The following is a 26,368-nucleotide window of genomic DNA, read 5'->3' on the forward strand; positions in this document are numbered from 1 at the left end:
ATAATAATATTTATAGTTCTTACAGAAATTCTCTATCTAATCACAGTGAATTTAGATTAATTCCCAGAGGAATGCAAAAATTTCCCTCACAAAGGCCCGGTTGCACAAAAGCCTGTTAAATTTTAATCCTGATTAATTTCACGTGAACCAATTCAGAGAAGGCCATTTCAAAAAGATGGTTCTACTGGAATTGATCAGGATTGAAAATAACCCGGCTTTTTTGCAACCGGAACTAAGTACCTGATTGAATGATTACTAAAGTTCAACAACTGAGTCATAATTTTGACAAATTCCCACACACATGAACTCGCTCACTCACTAATCATCAACAGACGACGAAATAATTATTATCAGCTGTTTTTCCAAGGATGAATAATAATTATCCTTTTAATGTCGTTCAGCTAGTTTTCCCAGGGATGAGACCTAGTGCAATCGATTTTTTATATCATAAGCCTACTATGTTCCGAATTCCGTGAGAATCGTTAAAGCCGTTTTCGAGAAACGGTAAAATACAAACATATAAACAGAAATTGCTCGTTTAATAGTATAGGATGTTGTAGAATTTTTACACGATGAAATAAAAACACAATAATTAGAAAATTAATTATTGTGGTTTCATTTCACCACTTTAAAACAAAATTTATAAATTCCGCTTGAAATTAAAATAGTGATACGATGGTGTAAAGATAGATTTTGCTTGTAATAGTTGTAGCACAAAAGAGTACGATTCAGTAGGAAAATATTATGCTAATGTTTGTTTTCACCCATCCAGATGTCCTCAGATTCGGAGCACATTCTGAGTGTCGTGTCGTCGCAAAATCGTTATTTGTGAAAACGGTCATTGGTTTACTGACCCCCGACAATGGAGAAGCATGTTGTATATATATGATTACACACGTACTCTATTTACAAAAAATAATTATGCTTACCTGGAGTGATTTCGGTACTTTAGAAGGAAACACCAATCCGGGGCAATCACATAGACGCACTTGTGGAGTCAAAAAGATTGTCTGGAAATGTTTCGTATGACCAGGTGTACGAGATACACTGACAACCTGAAAATTAAAAAAATATACAGAAGTTCTAAAAAATGTATGTTATTTCAAGCCATAAACTCTAGGAATCAAATTCGTAGGCATTAATATTGTATTTCCAACCAGCCAAATCTGTTATTTATTAAAAGGTTACCTACGGAGAAGTTTGTTAGTTTCAAAAGTCAAGTTTATTATTTGGAGATACTCAGGATAGTCACGTGGAGGTTTTGTTATTGGAAGTGTCCACTTGGTAATGGAGGGCCCTGAGAGTAAGTAAGTAATACTATATTTCATTTGGTCAATAAAATTTGGCTTTCTTAAGAAAAAAATTCAAGGCAGAAAATAAATTACAATTGTTACTTTTTTCTACTGGGATATCTTTGGCAGCATCTAGAAGAAATATAGAATACAGATCTTCTTCCTTGAAGTAATTCTCATAATAGAATATTTACCATAATTATAAATTCAAATAACCGTCTTGGAATATTCAACACAACGACTTAAACAACGTAATAAAACATATTGGTGCAACCAAAAAATTGCTTAGCCAATAATTATTGAGATATCCTATCAAATTTAGGGAATAGTGCACATATTTTGGAATATCACAATCCTATTAAATTAAGCGAGCAATTTCTTTATATCTGTTTATATTTTTATATCTGGTTATTTTTTATATTCTTATAACTGGTTATCTGGGTATTTATGTTCAACGGATCTCGAAAACGGCTCTAACGATTTTGACGAAATTTGGAACATAGTAGGTTTATGATATAAAAATTCGATTGCACTAGGTCTCATCCCTGGGAAAACTCGCTGAAGGACATGAAAAGGATAATTCATCCTTGGAAAAACAGATGATAATTTCGTCGTCTGTCGATAACAGAAGATGCGTATGCCTGTGTGGGAGATCGGCTGTGTAATGAATTAGCTTACCGTATCTCGCGAGAAATCTAGAAATGTTAATTGACTTGATCAAAATAATCTGATTCGTTGACATGAGATGGTATATCATAATATTCAAAGTTAATTATTATTTTACAGTTCTAAGTGTTTAGTTATTTTGTTATTCAATTTGGTTTGTGAATAATCTAAATTAGAACTTTTTTTTTTTAATGTTTGGACTGAAAATTGAACCTGAATTCAAGTGTATGAAACAAAACCTACTTTCTGGACTATTTATAGTGTATAAATCAAAATTCGGGGAAGAAACAGTTTTGGGCTGTACCTGTTAGTCCTTCCCCAATCATTTTAAAGAATTTTGTTCGGTTTATCAATAGTTTATAAATAAATAACGAGCGAAGCTCGGTGCCCCGATATTAACCATTAAATATATAAACTTGTACCGGTTGCATTAGACTCCAAATTCAATTTTACATGAGATGTGACTCAAGAAACAGTTTTGGGCTGTGCCTGTTAGTCCTTCCCCAATCATTTTAAAGAGTTTTGTTCGGTTTATCAATAGTTTATAAATAAATAACGAGCGAAGCTCGGTGCCCCGATATTAACCATTAAATATATAAACTTGGTACCGGTTGCATTAGACTCCAAATTCAATTTTACATGAGATGTGACTATTTTAAAATGTATTATTGGAGTCACCAACAAATTATTCAGTCAATGGTTGTTATTAAAAGTTACAATAATTTCTGGGCTATTCCATGAAATGTAATGCATTGTGCACATACATTCAAGTATCTCAATATGCATTAAAAAACTAACAATGATTTTCTACATTTTTTAGATTTTTTTGACGTGACTGTTTTAACATACCTTTCTCCCCATAATGGCGTTCATCAAAGACGACTTTCCAACATTGGGTTGCCCTACACAACCGATTGTCAGAATTCCATTCTTATATCTCTCATGCTGTTCATACGCCGTATCAACTTCATTAACCTACAATAAAAGCAAAAACTGATTAAACTGGATGAAAAATGCCAGGTGATCTAACAAGATTGATTAGAGCTCCCAAGACTCAAAAAATAACTGAAATTGAATGGAATAGGATTAAAATGGGATTCATATCAAGTCTTTCAACAATACACAATCATTCGCAACTTATTATGAGCGATATTTGGAGTCAAGTAATCAATTCCAGAGAAATTTGCTTCTAAAGATCAGAGAATACAAATTATTTTCAAAGAGAGACTTGGCACTTGTTTGAAATGTGTTCTGCTGATGATAATTATCATTATACTCTGTACAAAATAACTTTTGACTTTGGAGCAATATGCAACGCAGAGAAATGGAGGGAGATCAGCCAATTACTGTGATGAGTAGAGTCATAAGTAGAAACGCAGTTGCCAATTTTTCGATTAGAGTCAGTTGAGTGAAGGCTTCCAGACAGGAAACTCCGTAAGTTTAACATGAGCACTTGATACTCACGAGAAATAAGAGAATGTTGGCCGGTGCAGAACGGTAACTTCGCCGCCGTTGTATCCCTACCTCTGTATGCCTTCTCTGCTGCGCATGTCCCTCCCAAGTTAGAAGTTATTTTGTACAGAGTATAGTCGCAAGTAATTCTTGATTAATTTAATGATGGATTATCAAATACAAACTCCTATTTGATAAATTTTACTCTTGATAAAATACTGTAGTTTCATAATGTTTGCATTTAGATATTCTATGGGGTTTTTAGTAGAGACTTATTATAATAAGATAATTTAAGATATACTTATCTTATTATAATAAGATATAAGTATATTATCTTATCTTGATATCAATGGTATAAATATTTATCATCATACAAATCAGTAAAATATAACCAGTAATCAAACCGTCTGAAAGAGATTCTTTAGAATTAGAAAATTATAAAAAATATGAGAACATAATATAAAGTTAAGACTAAGTTGGTAGTATATTTTTGTTACAAGAAAATGATAATTTACCTGAGTAACATGCTCGATTATGAGTTCATCATCATTGTCATTATCCAGTTCCATCTCTTCTTTTATTTTGTTTTGCCATGAAGTAAGATCAACTGAAAGAGTAATTAATTTTAATAGGTAGAAAAATGACGATATTTATAATAATAAGTGATTAATAGAAGAAGAACACAATTTCAATTCTAAATGAAGACACGTGTAGTTTACAATCTTTGTACATTATTTAACTAGGGTAATTTTCAATAGCTCAACAATAAGTACGTCAGTTAAGAACATTTATAAAGATAGTATGTATGTGAACAATGAATATGGATTAGGTTTCCAATCATATCATTACACAATTTAAATATCAATGTTCTATGAATAGAAATAAATATGAATTTAAGTAGGTACCTTTCTCAAGATGAACGCTCTAGTATGTTTATGAATTGATGAAACATGCTAATTTTCAAAGGACAAACTAGACTAATAATTTAGGAAAAACTGGTCTACTAGAGCACATTTTTATAAAAAATACACTTTTTGAATATTTTTGCTAAAATAATGGAAGAAATAATCAGTGGAGGATAATTTATTAGCAACCTTTAGACAAGTGAGAGAAAACGTTAGGGTTCACCCATAATTCCACCAAAAACTAGTTCCACTCATCTCTCATCATCATAAAGCAGTCTCAATAGCCAAGCACAAGCCTAGAGCTAATGTGGACATCATGCTCAAAAATGAATTCCAGAATAGGCAAGTATTATCCATGGATACCAGTCGACAAATTCAGAACCAACTCAATTTTGACTTGATTTTGAATTGTAGCATGCAAGGGAAAATAATGTGATCACTGCTGATTATTTGATAAATATAGGAAAAATGTCGATAGCAGAACTTATGGAGATAATAAATATGTACTAAATAGACAATTTACCTTCATCCTTTACTATCTCTTTGCAAGCTTCAATAAGTTTCTGGGCACCTTCTGCCGACATTTTCAGTTTTCCTTTGCGCCTTCGGTTTTGTAAACCTGCAAAATGATGCATTCAACGGATTATAAAAAAAATCTCATGGAAAAATAGGAAAACGCATGATAATATTTTATAGTGGATATAATTTGAGGTATCGGTGAACTCTCAGCATGTCAACCCATTCTTGAATTATTAAGAGTGCTACAGTCATTCAAAATTATTTGCTTGATTGTGTTCCTCGATCATTTACTCAAAAGTGTTCATCGAGCATTTGCTCAATTTTGTTCGTCGAGCATTTGCACGGTTGTGCATGTCAAGCATACTCGATTTTATTCGACAAGTATTTCTCGATTGTATTTGCCAAGTATTTGCTCGATTGTATTCGACAAGTATTTGTTCAAATGTTTTTGTCGAGCATTTGCTCGATTGTATTGGTCAAGCATTTGATCCTATGAGTTCGTCAAGCATTTGCTCGATAATGCAAGTAAGCCATTTGCTCGATTGTTCACATCTAGAATTTCCCCAATTGTGTTTGTTCAGAATTAACTCGAATGTGTTTGCTGGACACATTTGCTAGAATGTGTTTGTCAATCATTTTTTCAATAACGTTCGACAAGCATTTGCTCAGATGTAATCGTCGAGCATTTAATCAACCATGCACGTCGAGCTTGTGCTCGATTGTGATTGTTAAGCATTTGCTCTAATGTGTTCGTTAAGCGTTGGCTTAACCATTTATTTATTTATTTATTAGAGCAAACAATACAATAGTTGGGAAAGAAAAAACAGGCTTCTGCCAAAGACTTCTTCTATTTCCTAATTTTGTCTTAAATTGTCCAAATATTATGTAGGCCCTAGGTTATGTCCATTTCAATTTATACACTAAATCATCAATCTGAATATAAAAATCAGAATAAAACAAACAATTTTAAATGTAGATAGATTGATAATAAAACTTTTGTGAGAACAAAAAACAATTATTCACAAAATAATTCTATAAAAACACATAAATTTTGAGCACAAAAATAACACGTTCACAATATCATCTAGCTTAGTTTTGGTCATGAATGCCTATCATGCATTTTCCATGTGCATTTGTTGCATGGGATTCTGATCTGGGATAATGGTCCTGGTGCTAAAGATGTATTACTGTGGCAAAAGAAAGTTCTGAGAAGAATGATTGGCATCCCACCCACAGAGTCTTGTAGGGATCATTTTGTACGGTTAGGTATACTCACTGTGCCATGTATTTTCATTCTCAACTGTTTGATTTTTGCTAAAGGCAATCTTGATAAATTGATGCAAAGAAGTGATATTCATAGTCATGTCACAAGAAATAGGTATCAGCTGCAAGTAACTCAGGCTAGAATGACTAAGACTCAAATTAACTTTGATTATATGAGTATTAAATTATTTAATAAGTTACCACTAGATGCTAGAAATGTTACCTTTAGAAAATTTAAATTTATAATGCTCACGTTCCTGAAAGCCAAACCACTTTATTCACTTCAAGAATGGCATGTTCTGAGTATAGAGAGCCTTTCTTTTTCATGACTTATTTCATTGTTCAAATGTAATTCTAGGATTTGTCTATTCAAGTATTATTCATGTATAGAACTCATATATATTTTGTGGAAGCTTATTGTTATGTGTGTTCAAATTTCATATTGATTTGTGTGAATTGCACATAAATGTGTGTTCAAATTTCATATTGATTTGTGTGAATTGCTTTATTCTGTATTTATCAGTGTGACTATTGTATGAATATTGTATGAATTTTGCTTCTTGATGATTATGTCTATTGCACTATGTGTTTAATGACAATAAAGAATTCTATTCTATTCTATTCCATCCTTGTCGAGCTTGTGCACGAGTGTGTTTGTCAAGCATTTGCTCGAATGTGTTCGTCGAGCATTGGCTTAATCATCCTCGTCGAGCTTGTGCTCGATTGTGTTTGTCAAGCGTTTGCTCGATTGGGTAAGTCAAGAGTTTGCCCAAAACCGTTCGTGCAGCAATAGCTAGAATGTCTGTGTAAGAATTTGCTTGACGAGCTCAAACGAGGAAATGCTCGACGAACACATTCGAGCAAAAGCTTGACAAACACAATGAGCACACGCTCGACAAGAATGATTAAGCAAATGCTTGACAAACACAATCGAGCTGATGCTCGACGATTACATTCGAGCAAATGCTCGACTAATATGATCGATTATAATGCTCGACAAACACAATCGTAGAGTCATCACTTGAGAATTGGACCCTAAGAGACATTAATGTAATTCATCATTTTTTGAAAATTACTTCCTTTAGATGGGTTTATAAAAATATAATTCATCATTTTTTGAAAATTACTTCCTTTAGATGGGTTTATAAAAATATTGAGCTTATCCTGGAGGAAAGAATACTCACCGCCTTTATCCTGTACATTTCCACGAATGTTGTACCCAGGGAAAGATGTGAACATGACTATTTTGAGACCAGGATATTTGTGCGAGAAGTACTCCTTCCAGGCCACTACAAGAGGAGCGGGCACTAGATCGATTTTGTTCAGCACTAGAATCATGTTCTTGTTGGAGGTTTCGACGACGAACTTGTAGAGCGACGGCGGAAACATGGGCGCCGGTGAGCGGGCGTCGACGATTATCAGAACAATGTCGGACAGCTCGAGAACTCGCCACAATTGCCGCCATGTCTCCAGGTTCAGCTCGAACAAGCTCAGCTCTGAACGCTGTTTCTCCAGACGGGATACGTATTCCCTGAAATATCTGCAACAAAAATCAACCAGATATTACCATTTTTAGCTCCTACAGTGGCATTTATCCAAACCAGATGCTTCAAGTTTGCTTTTGAAAGTGGAGACAAACCCCAATTTTAAACTGCTAAGTATGTTATCATATTATACATATTACTTCTATATATATATATATATTATATATATATATATAATATATATATATATAATATATATATATATATATATATATATATAATATATATATATATATATATATACGATATTTGTATAGATAAACTACCTACGTATGTTACTAATATATTATCAGGGTGAAAACTACTCATTTGTCAAAGCTACTGATTCCACCTGTTTGAACCAGTGGTTTTGACAATAAGAAGTGGTTTTCATTAATGTGGATATTCACCACAAAAACACAGAAAGTTATCAATAGAAATTCGGAAAAGAAATAATGTAGTTTAGAGCTCAACTGTTCTTCTCTCTCAGAATTGGGCCAGTTCAGTTGGATTCAGTGATGTGAATTTAAGACTTTTAAATTAAGATTTAGATTCAGACTCTCATAGATGAGTAGAATTGATCCAGATGTGAATTTGCGATAAAGTAGTTGCTAAGTTTTTTGTACAATCGAATCCCGATGATTTTCAAAATGAATATCTATTTTCCACTATTATTTCTAGACTCAAAGGTAGAGCTTTAGAACTTGTAACCAGTGGAAACACTTATGCTTGGCCTGAAGTGAGAAGAGTACTTCTCGACGGCTATCTTGACAACGTGACTGTTTCACGTTGAATATTGAAATGACAGAATTGAAACAAGAAATAGCGAAAGCCCTTTTCATTTTCACGAGAGAATTCAAAAGATTCTCAACTTACAACTTGCATATTTCCTTACGAAAATGGCAGCAAACTCAACTATTCTATGCGAATATGCAAAACAGCTTGCCCTTAGGGTATTTTTGAGAGGTCTGAATGAACCTATAGGATCACTGATGAGAACAAAAAACCCTTCAAGTCTAAGTGAAGCTTTGAGTATGATCACAAACGAAATGCAGTACAAAAACAGAAATAGTAATTATAATTTCAATCTCAATAAGAGACCAATCTCACAACCATTCCAACAACTTCCTCTGACTAAACAAATCCAACACTTTCCTCATACTAGACCAATGCAAAACTTTCCCCAAAACAAGACTTATCCAAACTTCCAAAACCAATCACAACAAAGACCAATGATTACACATCAAAATAGCAATCAACAATTTCGCAACTTCAGTTCAATGAACCAACAGAGACCAATGTTTCAAAAGCAATTTTTCGGTCAACAACACAGACCACAATTGCAATCGCAACCAACTCCAATGAGTATTTCAACCAGAAACACTGAACTTGAACCCCCGAAAAAGAACCCCAGATTCAATCAACTGACAACCGAATTCACTACAAACAATGACGAATTACTCAATACTAACGAAAACGAACTCTTGACTGACAATTTCTCAAATGAACCATTCAATTACCCCGAAATGACTGGAAATCTCATGAACAATTTTGAAAACTTGGAATTGAATGATGATTACAAGAATCAAATGACTTCCGACCAAACAGAACAAAATCATTTTTTAGGAGAAACAAGCCTCGGAACAAATTTTCAATTATGAACTTGCAAACAAAAGATAACGAACTCTCTTACTTTCTAGACCCACAAACGAACTTTCGAGTACTGATTGATCCCGGAAGTACGCAATCCTTTATAAAAAGGTAATGCACATGAAGTTTTAAAGATTCCTTGAAACCAACACCATTTGAAGTTACTACAGCCCATGGTAAATCAAAAGAAAAATTCAGTGCTAAAATACCATTCCTAGGAAGAAAATTTGATTTTTTCGTTTTTGATTTTCATAAAGATTTCGATCTCTTGTTAGGAATGGATGCTATAAAGCAATTGAGAGTAAGATTGGATTACATTAGTAACAAGCTTTACTATGGAAACAACAAACAAGTACCAATACTGTATTACAATACAACTTTGCAACACAATGAACCTTCTAAAGTCAATAAACCTCGTCAACTGTGGACTTACTTGATTGAAGCACGTAGTCAGAAAACAATATCAATTCCGATAAAAAACGTGTCAAACGGAGAATGCTTTCTCAAATACCAAAATCTCTCTGGACTAGAATTCCACAATCTATCCTAAAAGTTGAAAACAATAAAGCAATCTGTCTAATTACAATTCATTTACGGAAGATAAAAAATTGACAATCACACGACCTTTTGAAGTTGAAAATTTGGAAAACTATGAACTAGTCCCTCATTCAAAATCCACCTCATCTCCAAACAGTAATAACTTGAATAATTTTGAAGTTGACCAAACTAGATTAGATCTTTCAACAATAGAACCGAACACATGAATTCCGAAGAAAAAGAAGCAATATTAGAACTGATAAAAGAGTATGCAGACATTTTTCATGTAGACGGAAATAAATTGACATTCACAAATCAGGTCAAACATGTAATCAGAACAACCGATGAAATTCCAGTTTATTCTAGAAATTATCGATATCCTGTTGTTTACAAAGCAGAAGTTGATAGACAAATCCAAGAAATGCTAGATCAAAAAATTATCAGACCAAGTCATTCAGCGTGGAACTCACCAATTTGGATTATACCCAAAAAACGTGATGCATCCGGAAAACAAAAATACAGAATTGTGATAGATTTTAGAGGAGTAAATGCTAAAACTATTGATGATAGATTCCCATTGCCAAATATTGCTGAAATCCTGGATAAATTGGGAAGATGTCAATATTTTACAACTCTTGATTTGGCAAGTGGTTTCCACCAGATTCAAATGCATCCCGATAGTATTGAGAAAACAGCTTTTTCCACAGATACAGGTCACTATGAATTTCTAAGAATGCCTTTTGGATTAAAAAACAGCCCACTACATTTCAAAGAGTACTTAACAATATCTTGAGAGGTATTCAGAACGAAAAATGTCTTGTCTATTTAGATGATATAATAATCTATTCTACCAGTCTCCAAGAACACATCCAAAGATTGAGAAAGTATTTGATAGATTACGATATGCTAACTTTAAAATTCAGCCAGACAAAACAGAGTTTTTAAAAAAGAAGTAGCTTATTTAGGACACATAGTCACACCAGAAGGAGTAAAACCAAACCCAGAAAAGATAAGAGCAATACAACAATTTCCTATTCCAAAAACTACTAAAGAAATCAAAGGATTTCTAGGACTGTTAGGCTATTACAGAAGATTCATAAAAAATTTCGCAGATGTAACCAAACCACTAACAAAACGCCTAAAGAAAGGAACCAAAATTAATGTTGAAGATGAAGATTATATGAAATGCTTTGAATATTGCAAAACCCTTTTGTGTAATGACCCAATTTTACAATATCCTGATTTTTCATCCGAATTTTTATTAACAACAGACGCTAGCAACGTATCAGTAGGAGCTATCCTGAGTCAGAAGAAAAATGGTGCTGATTTACCTATAGCTTATGCTAGTAGAACCCTGAACGAAAGCGAAACCAGATATTCGGCAATAGAAAAAGAATTATTAGCGATAGTTTGGGCAACCAAATACTTTCGTCCCTACTTGTACGGCCAAAAATTCAAAATTTATACTGATCACAAACCATTGCAGTGGCTATTCTCAATAAAAGAACCAAATTCCAAACTTCTCCGCTGGAGATTGAAACTAGAAGATACGATTACGAGATTTGTTATAAAAAAGGAATTTTGAATCAAAACGCTGATGCTCTATCTAGGATCCAATTGAATAATAATGATGTTATTCCAGGTCCTTCAAGACAAAACACAGGTGAAGAAGTAGATAAGATAATAAACGAAGCTATTGAAATGCATTTTTCTGAACTTGACGATCAATCTATGATAGGAAATGTAGACGACAATGATGTACGTGACAACAACCTTGACATTCGAGAAGAACAACATGACTCTGACGATCAAACAGTGCATTCAGACTATCACGGTAATGAAATGATTGGAATTCAAACTCTTGACGAACCAGTAAACTTTGCTAAAAATCAAATATTACTAAATCTAGTGAAATACAATCCACGAAAAGTAAAAATACAAAAACTATTTGAAAACAAGTGCCGAATTATTGTAGAATTTCCGAGAATAATTTTGAGAAAGATGTAGTAGAATTTGTAAAAGATATCTAGTTCCGAATGTAAAATATTGTCTATACTTTGAAAATGATTTCTACGAAAGATTCACTGTAATAATTGCAACTTATTTCAAAAATACACAACTCAAACTAGTACGTTGTACGAAAAAACTGATTGATGTCACAAACGAAGAAGAGATAAAAGAGATAATCGATAACTACCATGTCGGAAAAAATAATCATCGTGGAATTCAAGAAACTTATGAGCAAATAAAAAGAAAGTACTACTGGCCAAATACTCGAAACAGAATTCAAAATTTCATCAATAGATGCGACATTTGCTTAAAAACAAAATACGAAAGAGTACCCTTGAACTTGGAAATGAATCTTACCCCCACTGCTTCAAAACCACTTCAAACTATTCATATCGATAGCATTACTTTTGACAAAAGGAAATTTTTGACGATAATAGATAGTTTTTCACGTTATGCACAAGCCTATCCACTTACTAGTGCACAAGGAATTGAAATAGTTGATAAATTACTGGATTTCTTCAGTCATCACGGTGTTCCAGAAAGTATAGTTTCAGATAATGGCACAGAGTTCACTAATAATGTGGTGAAAGAATTGATGGCACTTCATAAGATAAAGATTCACTTATCAGCACACAGCATCCCCAGTCAAACGGCATGTGTGAAAGATTGCATTCAACCCTTGTCGAGCATATTAGACTCCTTAATAATCAAACTCAATTCAAAGACGATTCTATCGAGAGAAAAGTGAAACATGCAATTTTAGCGTACAATAATAGTATTCACTCTGTAACAAAACTAACTCCATTTGAAATTCTGAACGGACACATAAACGCAAATGCTTTATTTGACATTGACATTGGCAAACAGATGATGAACGACTATGTCAATCACACAGAGAAAAAACCAAAAAGCTCTATGAACACATTAGAGAAACGAATCAAGCAATTAAAGAAAAGGTTATCGAGAAAGTAAACGAGAATAGAGAACTATTGCCTGAAATTCCATCCGATATCTATGTTAAAAATATGCAGAAACAGAGTAAGACAAAAAACAAATATAACAAAGAGAAAATCGAATCTGTGAACAGAGACCTTAAAACAGCTAAAGTCCTACCGACTGCGCCAGCTAAATAATGCGTTCAGTAAGATTTCTTTTTAAAAAGAAATCTTACCTATAAGATGTTAGAAATAGAAAAATTGATTAATGTAGATTGTAAGCTAATTAAGAACGAAATCATTTATTTTCTCGAATTTCTGATTGTAGAAGAAGTAATTTTTGATCTTTTTGAATTATTACCAATTCCAAGTAGAGTAGAATCAAATTTTGTAACAATTCAATTCAATTCAATTCAATTCAATTCAATTCAGTTTATTTCCAAAAACATAATACACGAATAAGAAATACAATATACAACATATTTTGGAATCCCCCTACTAGACTATCCATCTGTGTGTAGGGGGGGAGTTCCACTTTATACATAATAAGCTTAATCTGCTCATAGAAGTAAATAATAGAGAATACACTTATATTATGGATGTGTTATTAATATTCTGATTATAAAATAGATAATATATGTGCTGATGTATATTTAAGAATGAGTATGTAGGAATATGTATGTAGGAATAAGTATACTTAATACCTTGATTGATAAAAGAATAAATAAAGAAGAAATAACAATATTTTTTTGAAGACCGCAGTGGCAGGGATTCCAGAAATTCTCAGAAGAGAGAATGAAAAAAAAAGCATAAACCAGAAAGGCAAAACAGTCAAATCGGTTATATCAATGATAAAATAAATACCAATCAATTGTCTGGAAACCTTGAAGTCGTGTTGGTCACCAAGCATAACGAGATTGGAGTAGTTCTTCTGAAGCTTCCCAACCAATCTGGTACAGCCACCTGTCCACCCTCTTCCTAAACACTACCAAACTAAATGCCTCTGCTTCCCTAATCACCCCTGGCACATTTCTGTACAAGACATGGGCCAGGTATGAAGGATTTGTCAATTCAGAGCCGTGAGTCAGCTGAGGTATCTCAAAGCTGTAATTGGATCTGTGGCGAGTTGAGTAGCTATGGTTAACTGTTTCTCCCAGAAGTTCAGTTTTGTATTTTTTTATGTGGATCAACAAGGATTTAATAAAAAGTTGTCTAACATTCAGTACGGGAAATTCGATAAACAATTGTCTTGTTGGGTATCTAAAGTCTCTCTTTAAAATTGTTTTTATAATTGATCTTTGGGTGACTGCGAGAGGCTCAATGACTGAGGAGGAAGCCCCTCCCCAAGCTAGAATTCCATATAGTATTATAGATTGGACATAGGCAAAGTAAACTACTTTGCACTGATCCACACTCAGAACATTACTAAGCTCTGAAAATGCGTGAAGCAGCTTTCTGAGCCTATTCTTAGCACACTGGACATGTTGTACCCAACTCATCTTGGAATCCAAGACAACGCCCAGGTATTTGTAATGATCAACGCGCTCAATCATACTACAATTACATCCAGCAGACCTGGGATTATTACAAGAAGCATCGTTAGTATTAGAGAGCCTGGATCAGCTTGATTTCTTGTAACTATTGGCATAAACTTCGTTTTTTCCACATTTACTGTAAGGCTATTGTGATCAAACCAGTTCTTTATTTTTGACAAATCAATTGAAGCACTCATGCAGGCCTCCTCCCAAGTGCTCCCAGTAGACACTAGTGCTGTGTCATCAGCAAACAGATACAACTCACCTTCAACTACTAATTTTGACAGATTGTTGATATAGATTAGAAATAGCAGTGGCCCAAGGGTGCTTCCCTGGACTACCCCATACTCAACATTCTCTTATCACTATTTTCACCATTTATGCAAACTGATTGCTGTCGATTGTGAAAGTAACTCTTAAACCATCGGAGAGAGATATTTTTTATCCCCAATGATTCAAGTTTTTTTATTAAAATTCTCCTGTCAACTGTATCAAAGGCTTTTGCCAAGTCCAAAAAGGTTATCAGTACTTTTCTTCTTGATTTAATACTACTTGAGATAGCCCTAGACATATTGAAAAGAGTATCAGATGTATTTTTGGACTTTTGAAAACCATACTGTGAGTTGGAGATGAGATTGTACTCGTTTAAATACTTAGTCAGTTGTATTTTTATACACTTTTCGATTATTTTAGATAATGTTGCCAACAAAGAAATAGGTCTGTAATTGGAGAATATGCCTTTGGGGCCTGATTTATAAATAGTATTACTCTGGCTTTTTGAGAGCGCAAGGAAAGTGTCCAACCAGAATGCTTAAATTGACTATATGTAGGATAGGATGTATTAATATGTCAATATTGTTTTTAATCACTCTAGTAGGGATTCCATCACAACCTGGAGCTGATCGCCCTTTCAAACTCTTCACTACCTCCTCCAATTCCTGCCTTGAGACCGGTTGCAGTTGAAATTCAGAGTCCGCAGCATGTTCATCATCTCTCACTACTGGTGCATCCTGGGTTATTATAGAATTTGCTAGTTTGTCCCAACTTTGGCAAAATATTGATTAAATTGGTTGGCAATTTCTTTAGTTTTTTGAGAGTCGATGACTTCACCAGGGCGGGAGAATGCACTAACGGGGATGATTTACTATTATCTATACGACTGAGATTTCGTTTATAACCGACCAAAATTTTCTAGGGTTACCAGTCGCTTCTTCAACTTTGTTTTTGTAATAGTTATACTTGGCTCGCTTGATTGCTGAATGTAGCATATTTCTATATTGAGTAAACTCATTTCTAAGGAGATAGTTAAATGGTTGTCTATTGAGTTTTTTTCTGAGTTTATCACGATGTCGAATAGAATTTACTAGTCCAGCAGTTATCCATGGTTTGAGTTGAGTATTTCTAGATGAAACTTTTACTTCATGTGATTTTTCGGCATTATGTTTTGTACCGATTCAATGAAAATATCTGTTGCATTGTCAACGTTGTTTTGTTCAATGACTCTATTCCAATTGTGACTAGAAAGTGTGTTCCTCACCTTTTTCCAGTCTGTTTTAATAATGACTCTATCTGTATTAGGCGGCTTATGAGTTTTTGTCGATAATATATTCAAGCAAATAGCATAGTGATCGGTAACCGAGGACTGCAGAATAACAGAAGATGCATTGAAGAAACGCGGAAGCTTGACAAAAAGTGGTCAATACAGGTTCCGCTGGCCGGCCGTGTAACCTTGTCAATACAGGGCAAAATCCTGCGTCACTCAAAATATCGATATAATGCTCCTCAACAGAGCCAGGGGCAACATTCAACGTATCGCAATTGAAATCACCTGCCAGAATTCGGACGACACCTGCGATTGTTCATTGCAATATACGTTTAACGCGTTTATGAATGTAGTTAGATTAGTGCTGGGGCTGCGGTAGACAGCTAGAATTTCGCATGCCGCCCCCGCCCAGGTAAGGTGAGAGAGAGACAGGTGGCCAGACCGCCCAGTACCAGTTCATTGCAAGTGACTGGAAGTCCTTCATCGATGTAGACCACCAACCCATCGCTCTGGTTCAGATTATTGAATGATCTAAAAGAATGGTAACCTGAAATGTTAATTGGATGGCTGTCGTCGTTAAGCCATGCCTCAGTTAATATTATGCAGTTAAACTTATGCCCTAATCCCTGTAATACTGTTGAAAATTCGTCAAAGTTACGTCTATAACTACGTATGTTCTGATGAATGACCGAGAAGCCCATGCCACTGCCGTTTCCCATAGAATCTCTATTACTAAATTACCATGAAAGTCAAATATATCAGCACACTCTGTGCATCTTATTAGAGATACATCAAGTTCATCAAACGATTCTCTTATCATCCACCTTCTAGTGCCTTATGATCGGCATCCCAACGTGACAGCCGTTATTTATAGTAATTATTATAGTAGAAATGTAACTATTTCGTTTCACTAATTTAACATGTTAAAGCAGGAGAGGAAGAAAAGCGTTACTACTATTTTTATGTTTTTCTTTTAGATGACAATAACCCATAGATGAAAAGAAAATTATGTTGAACAAAAAAGAGTGAAGGCTTGAATAGGTCAGCGGTCTGATAAAATAAAGCCCAAGCACAGATTGCAAACTTGACTCTGAAGCAATTTCAATGCATCTTGCATTGCACAACAGAGACTAAGTTCGACTATGTTAATTAGTTTTAAAATATCAAAATTTAAAATTTTTAGTTTAGGCATTAGTTTTGAAGTGTAAATTGGACTTTTTGAAGTGAAAAGTGGAATCTAACCTCCTTTTTGGAGACTTTTATTTGTAAAAAATTTGGGAGAAGACAGTTTTGGGCTATGCCTGTTGTCTTTTCCCAATCATATTTTAATTATGATTGTGATTGTGAATAAAATAATTAAAATAAAATGTTTCCCTATTCATAACAACGTAAACAATCATAATTTCAGCTATGACCTATGTTAAGATAAACAAATTTACGATGCATAAGTTTAAGACAATTTTGGTATTATATATGTGTGGCATAGAAAAAAAATATGTATAGCCTATCAGAAACTAATGGCATTACGATATTATTCATGGTTATTAATTCATCCATTTGTGGAATTTGAAGCAATATTCATATATATGAAGCAATATTCACAATACTTCCACAAAACAAATATTTATTGAAATCTTCTGATAGTTCTATACTTTAAAAATTGAAGGGTTGTATAAAGAATGTAGATTGATAGGAGATAACGAATGCTATCTGTGCTCATCCGAAGCCATCTCCATCAACAACTGCAATGTGAAGCGGCTATCATATCTACTGGTTCCACTGACAACTGTAAATTCACCGCCGTCCAAATTGAAGAGAACCTCATCAAATGGATTCCCGAAATACAACAATATTTGGCAGTCTTACCAAAATTGGAGACCTTCCACATAGAAACGAAAACCGAAACTACTGTGACACACTTCAAGGAATTTATTTCATCAATACAGCCGAAGGAAAAATTTACTATCGAGGAAAACCTCTGTTCCACTCTTCCCAAACGAGAGGACATCCAAAATTTCTAGAAAACATCCAATTAGAACTTCAAGATCATCAAATTCCAGATTTCCAAATTCATTTGAAAATTTAGACAACTTTAACCAATTTAAAAACATTCAAGTGTCTCCAGTCATCCGAAAATCATATTTACCACCGACATCATGTTTTCACAACCATTTTGTACATTGTGATTGTTCTTTGCGTGATTTTCACCGTGTACAAAAGAATCTCCAAAAGAGGACAGCAACCTTCTTCAAGAACTTCGCTACCAACCCCCGAAGTTCTCTTTAGGGAGGGAGAGAGTTACATTGTGAGAACCTACAGCAGTCAGCAGTTTCAATACAACTTCTTAGAACTCTCCTGGAACTGTTGGAGCCAGCTTTCTCACGCATCGAGCGTCAGTCCTGCTTACAACATCGAAGCGAGAGGTACTCACTTTATCAAATTCACTTGTTTAAATTGTTTTATTCCAAATTTTGGTGTTTTGTAAAAATAAAGATTCTTTTTAAAAAGAATCTTACTGAACGCATTATTTATTTTTATTATATTATATATATATAATATATATATTATATATAATATATAGATATATATATATAGATATAATATATATAATATATATTATATATATATGTATTACGATATTTGTATGGATAAACTACCTACGTATGTTACTAATATATTATCAGGGTGAAATCTACTTCATTTGTCAAAGCTACTGGATTCCACCTGTTTAAACCAGTGGTTTTGACAATAAGAAGTGGTTTTCATTAATGTGGATATTCACCACAAAAACACAGAAAGTTATCAATAGAAATAATGTAGTTTAGAGCTCAACTGTTCTTCTCTCTCAGAATTGGGCCAGTTCAGTTGGATTCAGTGATGTGAATTTAAAGCTGCGTACACATACTCGTGCTTCCAACCCGCACCGAGCACGCTCCTCCCTCGTACCGCCCACGTACCACCATCGCACAGCAATCGCTCCGCCTCCGCTCTCTACTCGCACCGATCATGAACGTTATGGAAGATGGTAGATCTTCTCGCGTTCCCCGGTCGAACCATTGTTGCTCGCCGGTCGATCATCAATCGCTCTGCTGGAGTGACGTTCGGTCTTGGAGCGGAACGAAAGTCTGTACGCACCTTAAGACTTTTAAATTAAGATTTAGATTCAGACTCTCATAGATGAGTAGATTGATCCAGATGTGAATTTGAGATAAGATTGTGATGTGATGAGAATTCAGATATAAAACGTTAAATTTATAATGCTCACGTTCCTGAAAGCCAACCCACTTTATTCACTTCAAGAATGGCATGTTCTGAATATAGAGAGCCTTTCTTTTTCATGACTTATTTCATTGTTCAAATGTAATTCTAGGATTTGTCTATTCAAGTATTATTCATGTATAGAACTCATATATATTTTGTGGAAGCTTATTGTTATGTGTGTTCAAATTTCATATTGATTTGTGTGAATTGCTTTATTCTGTATTTATCAGTGTGACTATTGTATGAATATTGTATGAATTTTGCTTCTTGATGATTATGTCTATTGCACTATGTGTTTAATGACAATAAAGAATTCTATTCTATTCTATTCCATCCTTGTCGAGCTTGTGCACGATTGTGTTTGTCAAGCATTTGCTCGAATGTGTTCGTCGAGCATTGGCTTAATCATCCTCGTCGAGCTTGTGCTCGATTGTGTTTGTCAAGCGTTTGCTCGATTGGGTAAGTCAAGAGTTTGCCCAAAACCGTTCGTGCAGCAATAGCTAGAATATCTGTGTAAGAATTTGCTTGACGAGCTCAAACGAGGAAATGCTCGACGAACACATTCGAGCAAAAGCTTGACAAACACAATGAGCACACGCTCGACAAGAATGATTAAGCAAATGCTTGACAAACACAATCGAGCTGATGCTCGACGATTACATTCGAGCAAATGCTCGACTAATATGATCGATTATAATGCTCGACAAACACAATCGTAGAGTCATCACTTGAGAATTGGACCCTAAGAGACATTAATGTAATTCATCATTTTTTGAAAATTACTTCCTTTAGATGGGTTTATAAAAATATAATTCATCATTTTTTGAAAATTACTTCCTTTAGATGGGTTTATAAAAATATTGAGCTTATCCTGGAGGAAAGAATACTCACCGCCTTTATCCTGTACATTTCCACGAATGTTGTACCCAGGGAAAGATGTGAACATGACTATTTTAAGACCAGGATATTTGTGCGAGAAGTACTCCTTCCAGGCCACTACAAGAGGAGCGGGCACTAGATCGATTTTGTTCAGCACTAGAATCATGTTCTTGTTGGAGGTTTCGACGACGAACTTGTAGAGCGACGGCGGAAACATGGGCGCCGGTGAGCGGGCGTCGACGATTATCAGAACAATGTCGGACAGCTCGAGAACTCGCCACAATTGCCGCCATGTCTCCAGGTTCAGCTCGAACAAGCTCAGCTCTGAACGCTGTTTCTCCAGACGGGATACGTATTCCCTGAAATATCTGCAACAAAAATCAACCAGATATTTTCAGCTCCTACAGTGGCATTTGTCCAAATTAGATGCTTCAAGTTTGCTTTTGAAAGTGAAGACAAACCCCAATTTTAAACTGCTAAGTATGTATCATATTATACATATTACTTTTTGTGTAGTTGAGAAGTTGATATTGTGGTAATTATTCATATTGAATGAAAAAGACTAAGATATTGTCAATAACCGAAACCGGTCTTTCTAATTTCAATAAATCAGTGGTTTTTTGACAATATCTTAGTCTTTTCATTCAATCATTCATTATACATATTACTTATATATATATATATATATATATATATATATATATATATATATATTATATATATACGATATTTGTATAGATAAACTACCTACGTATGTTACTAATATATTATCAGGGTGAAAACTACTTCATTTGTCAAAGCTACTGATTCCACCTGTTTGAACCAGTGGTTTTGACAATAAGAAGTGGTTTTCATTAATGTGGATATTCAGCACAAAAACACAGAAAGTTATCAATAGAAATTCGGAAAAGAAATAATGCCCAACTGTTCTTCTCTCTCAGAATTGGGCCAGTTCAGTTGGATTCAGTGATGTGAATTTAAGACTTTTAAATTAAGATTTAGATTCAGACTCTCATAGATGAGTAGAATTGATCCAGATGTGAATTTGAGATAAAGATTGTGATGTGATGAGAATTCAGATATAAAAACGTGAAATTCACATCAAATTCTGATTCAGACTTTTATGGATCAGTAGAGTTTTGAAGTGAAGGATAAGAGATTTTGGTGAGTATATAATCGAGTTCGTACCTGTTTTCTCTGGCATCCAATTCTTCTCTTGACATGTTGAAATCCCACGGAGGTCTAACTGGGAAATCTACCTCTGGTGGAAAAAACTCTTCAGTGCACATTTCAAGTTCAGATTCTGGTACAGGGTTCAGTTCTCTTCTGGCTGATTCTTTCTTTGCTTCCAATTCCTCTTTTGTTTCTTGAAAGAATTGTAAAGCATACCTGAAAATTAATATCAATTTATTTATTTAGCGTATGGCAGATACACAACAGATATTATATATCATATAGTCTCAAATGCCAGATATACACTGTACATTTCCAAATTCTCTGAGATGTTGTGTTGTTTTTGGTCAGGAGAACATAAGTTTGTCTGACCGCCATTATTTGCTAGTCCATTTAGTGTTACCCAATGTGCACATGGAGGCGAACTAGCGTTGCACATAGTTAAGTTAAAAATAATCAACTATTTAATGTTTTATTAATATCAAGTATTACATTACATTAATAAAACAGATAATAGGGCAAAATCGTGTAGGATGTTCAAGATTATTACAAAGGAATTTTACAAATTTCAAGGATTATTACAAAGGCAGCTTAATATAATGGAAAGTCTTTTGTTTCTTGAAAGAATTGTAAGTATAGCATACCTGAAAATGGATATCAAGTATTACATTAATAAAACAGGTAATGGGACAAAAGCGTGTAGGATGGTTTAAGATTATTACAAAAGATGGTAACTTAATATAATGGATGGTCATATCGTGCTGGTTATGGATGAATACTGAATCACTAATGAATTATAAATTACAATACATAGTAGGGAAACTGGAAACATATGTTCAACGTTTCTTAGCAACTGTTAACAGACTTATATAATTTCTATTGATACAAGAACTTACCTGGAACTATTTTGTCTCTTATTAGTCGATGCATTCTGCTTGGGTTGAGCATTTATTTTCTGGATTGTAGGTTCAGTTTCATCATACGAATCATTCGATTGGTGCCTGGATCCGAGATTTGACTTTCGTCCTGCAATGAGTAAACAATGATCAGGCCTATATGGTATGTTTATTGGGAAAATACTTATACCTAAGGTCAATAAGTCAGAATTTGATATATGTGACAAAGCTTGCTGGATGTATTCTGTCATAAAATTTGAAATCAACTAAAGATTAAGAAGGACGATTTAAAATAGAATAGAATATTCTCTTTATTCAACACAGAAAAAACGAAAATATCATGCACTTGAATATCGTCACTAAAATCTAATATTAATACACATTATAAATCTACAAACTAATGAAATAGGTAGCCTACTAAAATCGATATTAATACATATTATAAAATGTATGTGAATTTTATGTGGATGCAACTAAATCATTGAGATAGTCCGGAGAACACTGTATTGATTAATAATTGAGTAAGTAGAGTATCATGTTCTCTAGCTTCATCTGGAGTGCTCTCTCAAAACTTTTCACCTCCTGAGACTACTGGGTAATGGCAGAGTTTTTTTTATGAATAAAGCTCAACGCACACAGGAAATGCGCAAATTGAAAATATCACGTTTGAATACTTATTAAATTATGTCGCATCTTCATGTTGGCACAGCCTGGTTCGATGAGAACCAGTAAGGCCAGCCCTGGCAAACCAGCCATCCTGGTGGATAGCTAGATGCAGCCATCAACACACTGTAGCTGGTCGACATTGGTCTTCATTGGGACAACAGGTGGGAATGATCACATTGGATGCGTATGCGTGCAAATGCACGTCAGATCGTCCATGAGCAAAGACAAAATTTGAAAAGAGCTAACTTATTGAAACACGTTGTTACTTGTCTGCAGCTGCTTACACTGAACGCAACCAGTATGGATTTGGTGGGAATGTTCCTATTGCTCTTTTCAAATTTTGTTTTTCATCGGCGCACTTGGTCATGCATGACGACGCGTGCACTTGCACATATACGCATTCAATATGATTTTACATCAAGTGAGATGGAGATGCACATGCCAAAAGCGTAACGTCTTATTTTTATTATCAACGTTTGTTATTTGTTAGCTAATTGTTATGAATTTCGACAATTCCTATACTATGATGAGAGTCTCTGGGAAGCTTTTAAAAACAAAAAATGTGTATTTGCATTGTGTGGCGCGCCTCCTGTGTGCTTTGAGCTTAATAATTCCAATTGTTAATGTGAAAACGGCCAATGTGCTTACGTTTACTATTATAGCCTAGTATACCGGTATTATAAGTATTAGGTGAAATAACTTCCTTCACAGAGGTAGGTTGTAGGTATGAGTTTTCTACAGGGGCATAGGTTTTGATTGTGTAGGCCTATTGTGAAACAACTAATTTTTGGGTTGAGAATCTAGGAGCAATAAATAAAATTAATGTAAACAAACTTCAAATGTTATTGATTAAATATTACGACACAGCTTCAGAGCTGGAATAGATGCTACGGTGTACAGTAGGAAGGTATAACAGAAAATAATCTATAACAAAAGAAATTAATATTAAGCAAAGTACTTGCCTTGATCAGACGATTTAGCTTGTTTTTTCAATTTCAATTGTTCTTTTTTTGCCTTTCCACTGAATGGAGTTTTTCTACGTCCCTGAGGCATTTTATTAGTGTGTTATTATGATTTATAGACCAGTAGCCAAAAACGTGTTTTTGGGAGTAGCCTTTTATTTACAAGTAGGCTAAAATGAAATTTAAACGAAAGAACTACTGGATGTTTTTAACCTGCATAGTAGGAGCAGAAACTGGTAATCTGACAACTCACACAATAGATATCACATTAAATAGAACATCAGCAATTAATTTAAACACATTAGTAAACATAGTTCATAATGTAAGGTTATGTTATGCTATGTTATGAAACTCTCTGCTGTTCTATCTCTCAAGCTCAAGGTCTATAGAATTTCTTGGGGCGGTACAAGTTATTCGCTCCGCCATTTCTTCGACTTACAATCTGTTCGCTTGACAATCTGTGCGCACTAGTAGACAAAAGCTTAGACCATTTATAGAATAGACAGAGACACGCTGGGAAGCCTAGCCTCTGAAACCAACATCTAACTGCCAAATCCGCCTACCTTGACGTCACAACCAAGCTGACAACAATGCATTGAATAACAACAATGTAAGTTAAACACCACAAACACCTACACAACAAACTTTTGTGACGTCAAGGTGGGCGGATTTGGCAGTTAGATGTTGGCTTCATCGACTTTCAGTATGAATATACAAGGGGCCGAGGAATTGGACCCATATACAATGGGCCGTCACTGAACTCTATACTAACTGAAATGGACTAGCAACACAAAGAAAGTGAGGCAGCTGGTAAAGATAGGCAACCCGCATTGCTGTGGGATTCGTCGTTTTGTAACACATTGGCTCTTATGAGAAAATGCATTGCATAGTTTCAATTTCTATTTTATTTCTATATTGTATGTCTTATTCCATGGAAGCGTTATTTTTCAGCGTTAGATGTTGGCTTCATCGACTTTCAGTATGAATATACAAGGGGCCGCGGAATTGGACCCATATACAATGGGCCGTCACTGAACTCTATACTAACTGGAATGGACTAGCAACACAAAGAAAGTGAGGCAGCTGGTAAAGATAGGCAACCCGCATTGCTGTGGGATTCGTCGTTTTGTAACACATTGGCTCTTATGGGAAAATGCATTGCATAGTTTCAATTTCTATTTTATTTCTATATTGTATGTCTTATCCCATGGAAGCGTTATTTTTCCTTTATTAAGCAGTTCATTGTTAACTTTTTGAGGGTAAAAATGATGAAATAGGTTGAATATGAATAATGAAAAGATTTTTTTCATCTGTGACTGCAGTAGTTTTAGTATTGTCAACTTTTCACAAACTTTTCACAAGCAAAGGAGTAACTTTGGGCCAGATTTCAGAGAAGCGTATCATTTATTAGTTTTTATTTATTTAACAAGGACAAATATAAACTGTCATGAAATGATTGGGAATGAAAAAACAGGCTCATAGTCCTTATTATTCCAATCCCGAATTTTGTTTGTACACAGTCCAAAGGAGGGCTGTGTTTGATTGAAACTATTAAACACAGTCTTATGTTTTTTTGATATGATATACTATTGTTTTTTGGATTATATGATTTATTGTTATTGTTAAAGGAAAGATTTATGATTTATTGTTTAAGGAAATATCTCAATTTAATAATATAGGCCTACTTACAGCAGGCTATGAATGTAGAATATTATGTAGGTGTGCATTGGTGTAATTTCAAATCATATAAGAGTGGGAGTTTCAGAAATGAAGCAAATAACGAAAAAACATTTTATTATATTACGCTGTGGCTACAGTTATGGTAACCGTAGCTCCATTCGCGTTCCGGTAAACATTTGCGCAGGCGTGGCTACCGCTATTTACATGTGCATTGTGGTGTTGATGGTTTTTGGTGACATGGTTATGATTTCCAAGTAACTACAAGTAACTTCATTATTAACTAACTTATTTCTAACTAACTTCATTGAAACGATAGGTTATCATAACCATGTCACCAAAAACCATCAACACCACAATGCACATGTAAATAGCGGTAGCCGCGCCTGCGCAAATGTTTACCGGAACGCGAATGGAGTTACGGTTACCGTAACTGTAGCCACAGCGATTATATTATATGACTATGATAAGCAAACAGTAAAATATGCAACATAATTACCATAGTTGCAAAATAACCAATTTTGAAATTAAAAGGTTTCAAAAATTAATTACAATTCAGCTGATAACAATCTCATATTTTTCACAATAGAAGTAGGTAAATAAAATGAATTATGTGGACTCATAATGATTCAATAACACAGGATTTTTGAATATGTAATGATAGCAATATACTAGGTATTCTGATAACATTTCAAATCATGTAAGTGTGGGAGTTTCAGAAATGATGCAAAGAAATTTATGAAGAAACATTTATATTAATTGTATTATAATTATGACCAAATTAATGATGATAATTATGATAAGCAAACAGTAAAATATGCTTAATAATTATTATAATATTGTAAATTGAACGATTATTCATTTGAAACAGAAAGGTTTCAAAAATTAATCACAATTCAGCTGATAACAATATCATATTTTTCAAAATAAAAGTAGGTACCTGAAATAAATTATGTCATCTCTTGATGATAACACAGAATTATTAATCATTATTTGTATTTATTCTTTTTTGAATAAAGATTAA

General features: G+C 34.2%; 1 protein-coding gene across 2 annotated transcripts in view; it reads right to left on the reverse strand.

The window, feature by feature from the left end:
* LOC120352063 (guanine nucleotide-binding protein-like 1) overlaps positions 1-24,083 on the reverse strand; it is a 37,648-nt gene extending 13,565 nt beyond the window's left edge. The window contains exons 1-8 of one of the 2 annotated variants that reach the window (XM_039431556.1): positions 23,668-24,083; positions 22,040-22,169; positions 21,159-21,359; positions 7,282-7,637; positions 4,839-4,934; positions 3,926-4,017; positions 2,808-2,933; positions 930-1,055 (exon numbers count right to left, since the gene is read on the reverse strand). In XM_039431556.1, the coding sequence (XP_039287490.1) occupies positions 930-1,055; positions 2,808-2,933; positions 3,926-4,017; positions 4,839-4,934; positions 7,282-7,637; positions 21,159-21,359; positions 22,040-22,169; positions 23,668-23,758 (1,218 nt within the window). In that variant the 5' untranslated portion in view covers positions 23,759-24,083. Of the gene's footprint in view, positions 1-929; positions 1,056-2,807; positions 2,934-3,925; positions 4,018-4,838; positions 4,935-7,281; positions 7,638-19,982; positions 20,339-21,158; positions 21,360-22,039; positions 22,170-23,667 lie in introns of both variants that reach the window. The other variant, XM_039431555.1, reaches the window with a different exon arrangement.
* Between the last annotated feature and the right edge of the window lie 2,285 nt (positions 24,084-26,368).

The sequence above is a fragment of the Nilaparvata lugens genome, chromosome 6 (genome assembly GCF_014356525.2).
Source record: "Nilaparvata lugens isolate BPH chromosome 6, ASM1435652v1, whole genome shotgun sequence".
NCBI classification, from domain to species: domain Eukaryota; kingdom Metazoa; phylum Arthropoda; class Insecta; order Hemiptera; family Delphacidae; genus Nilaparvata; species Nilaparvata lugens.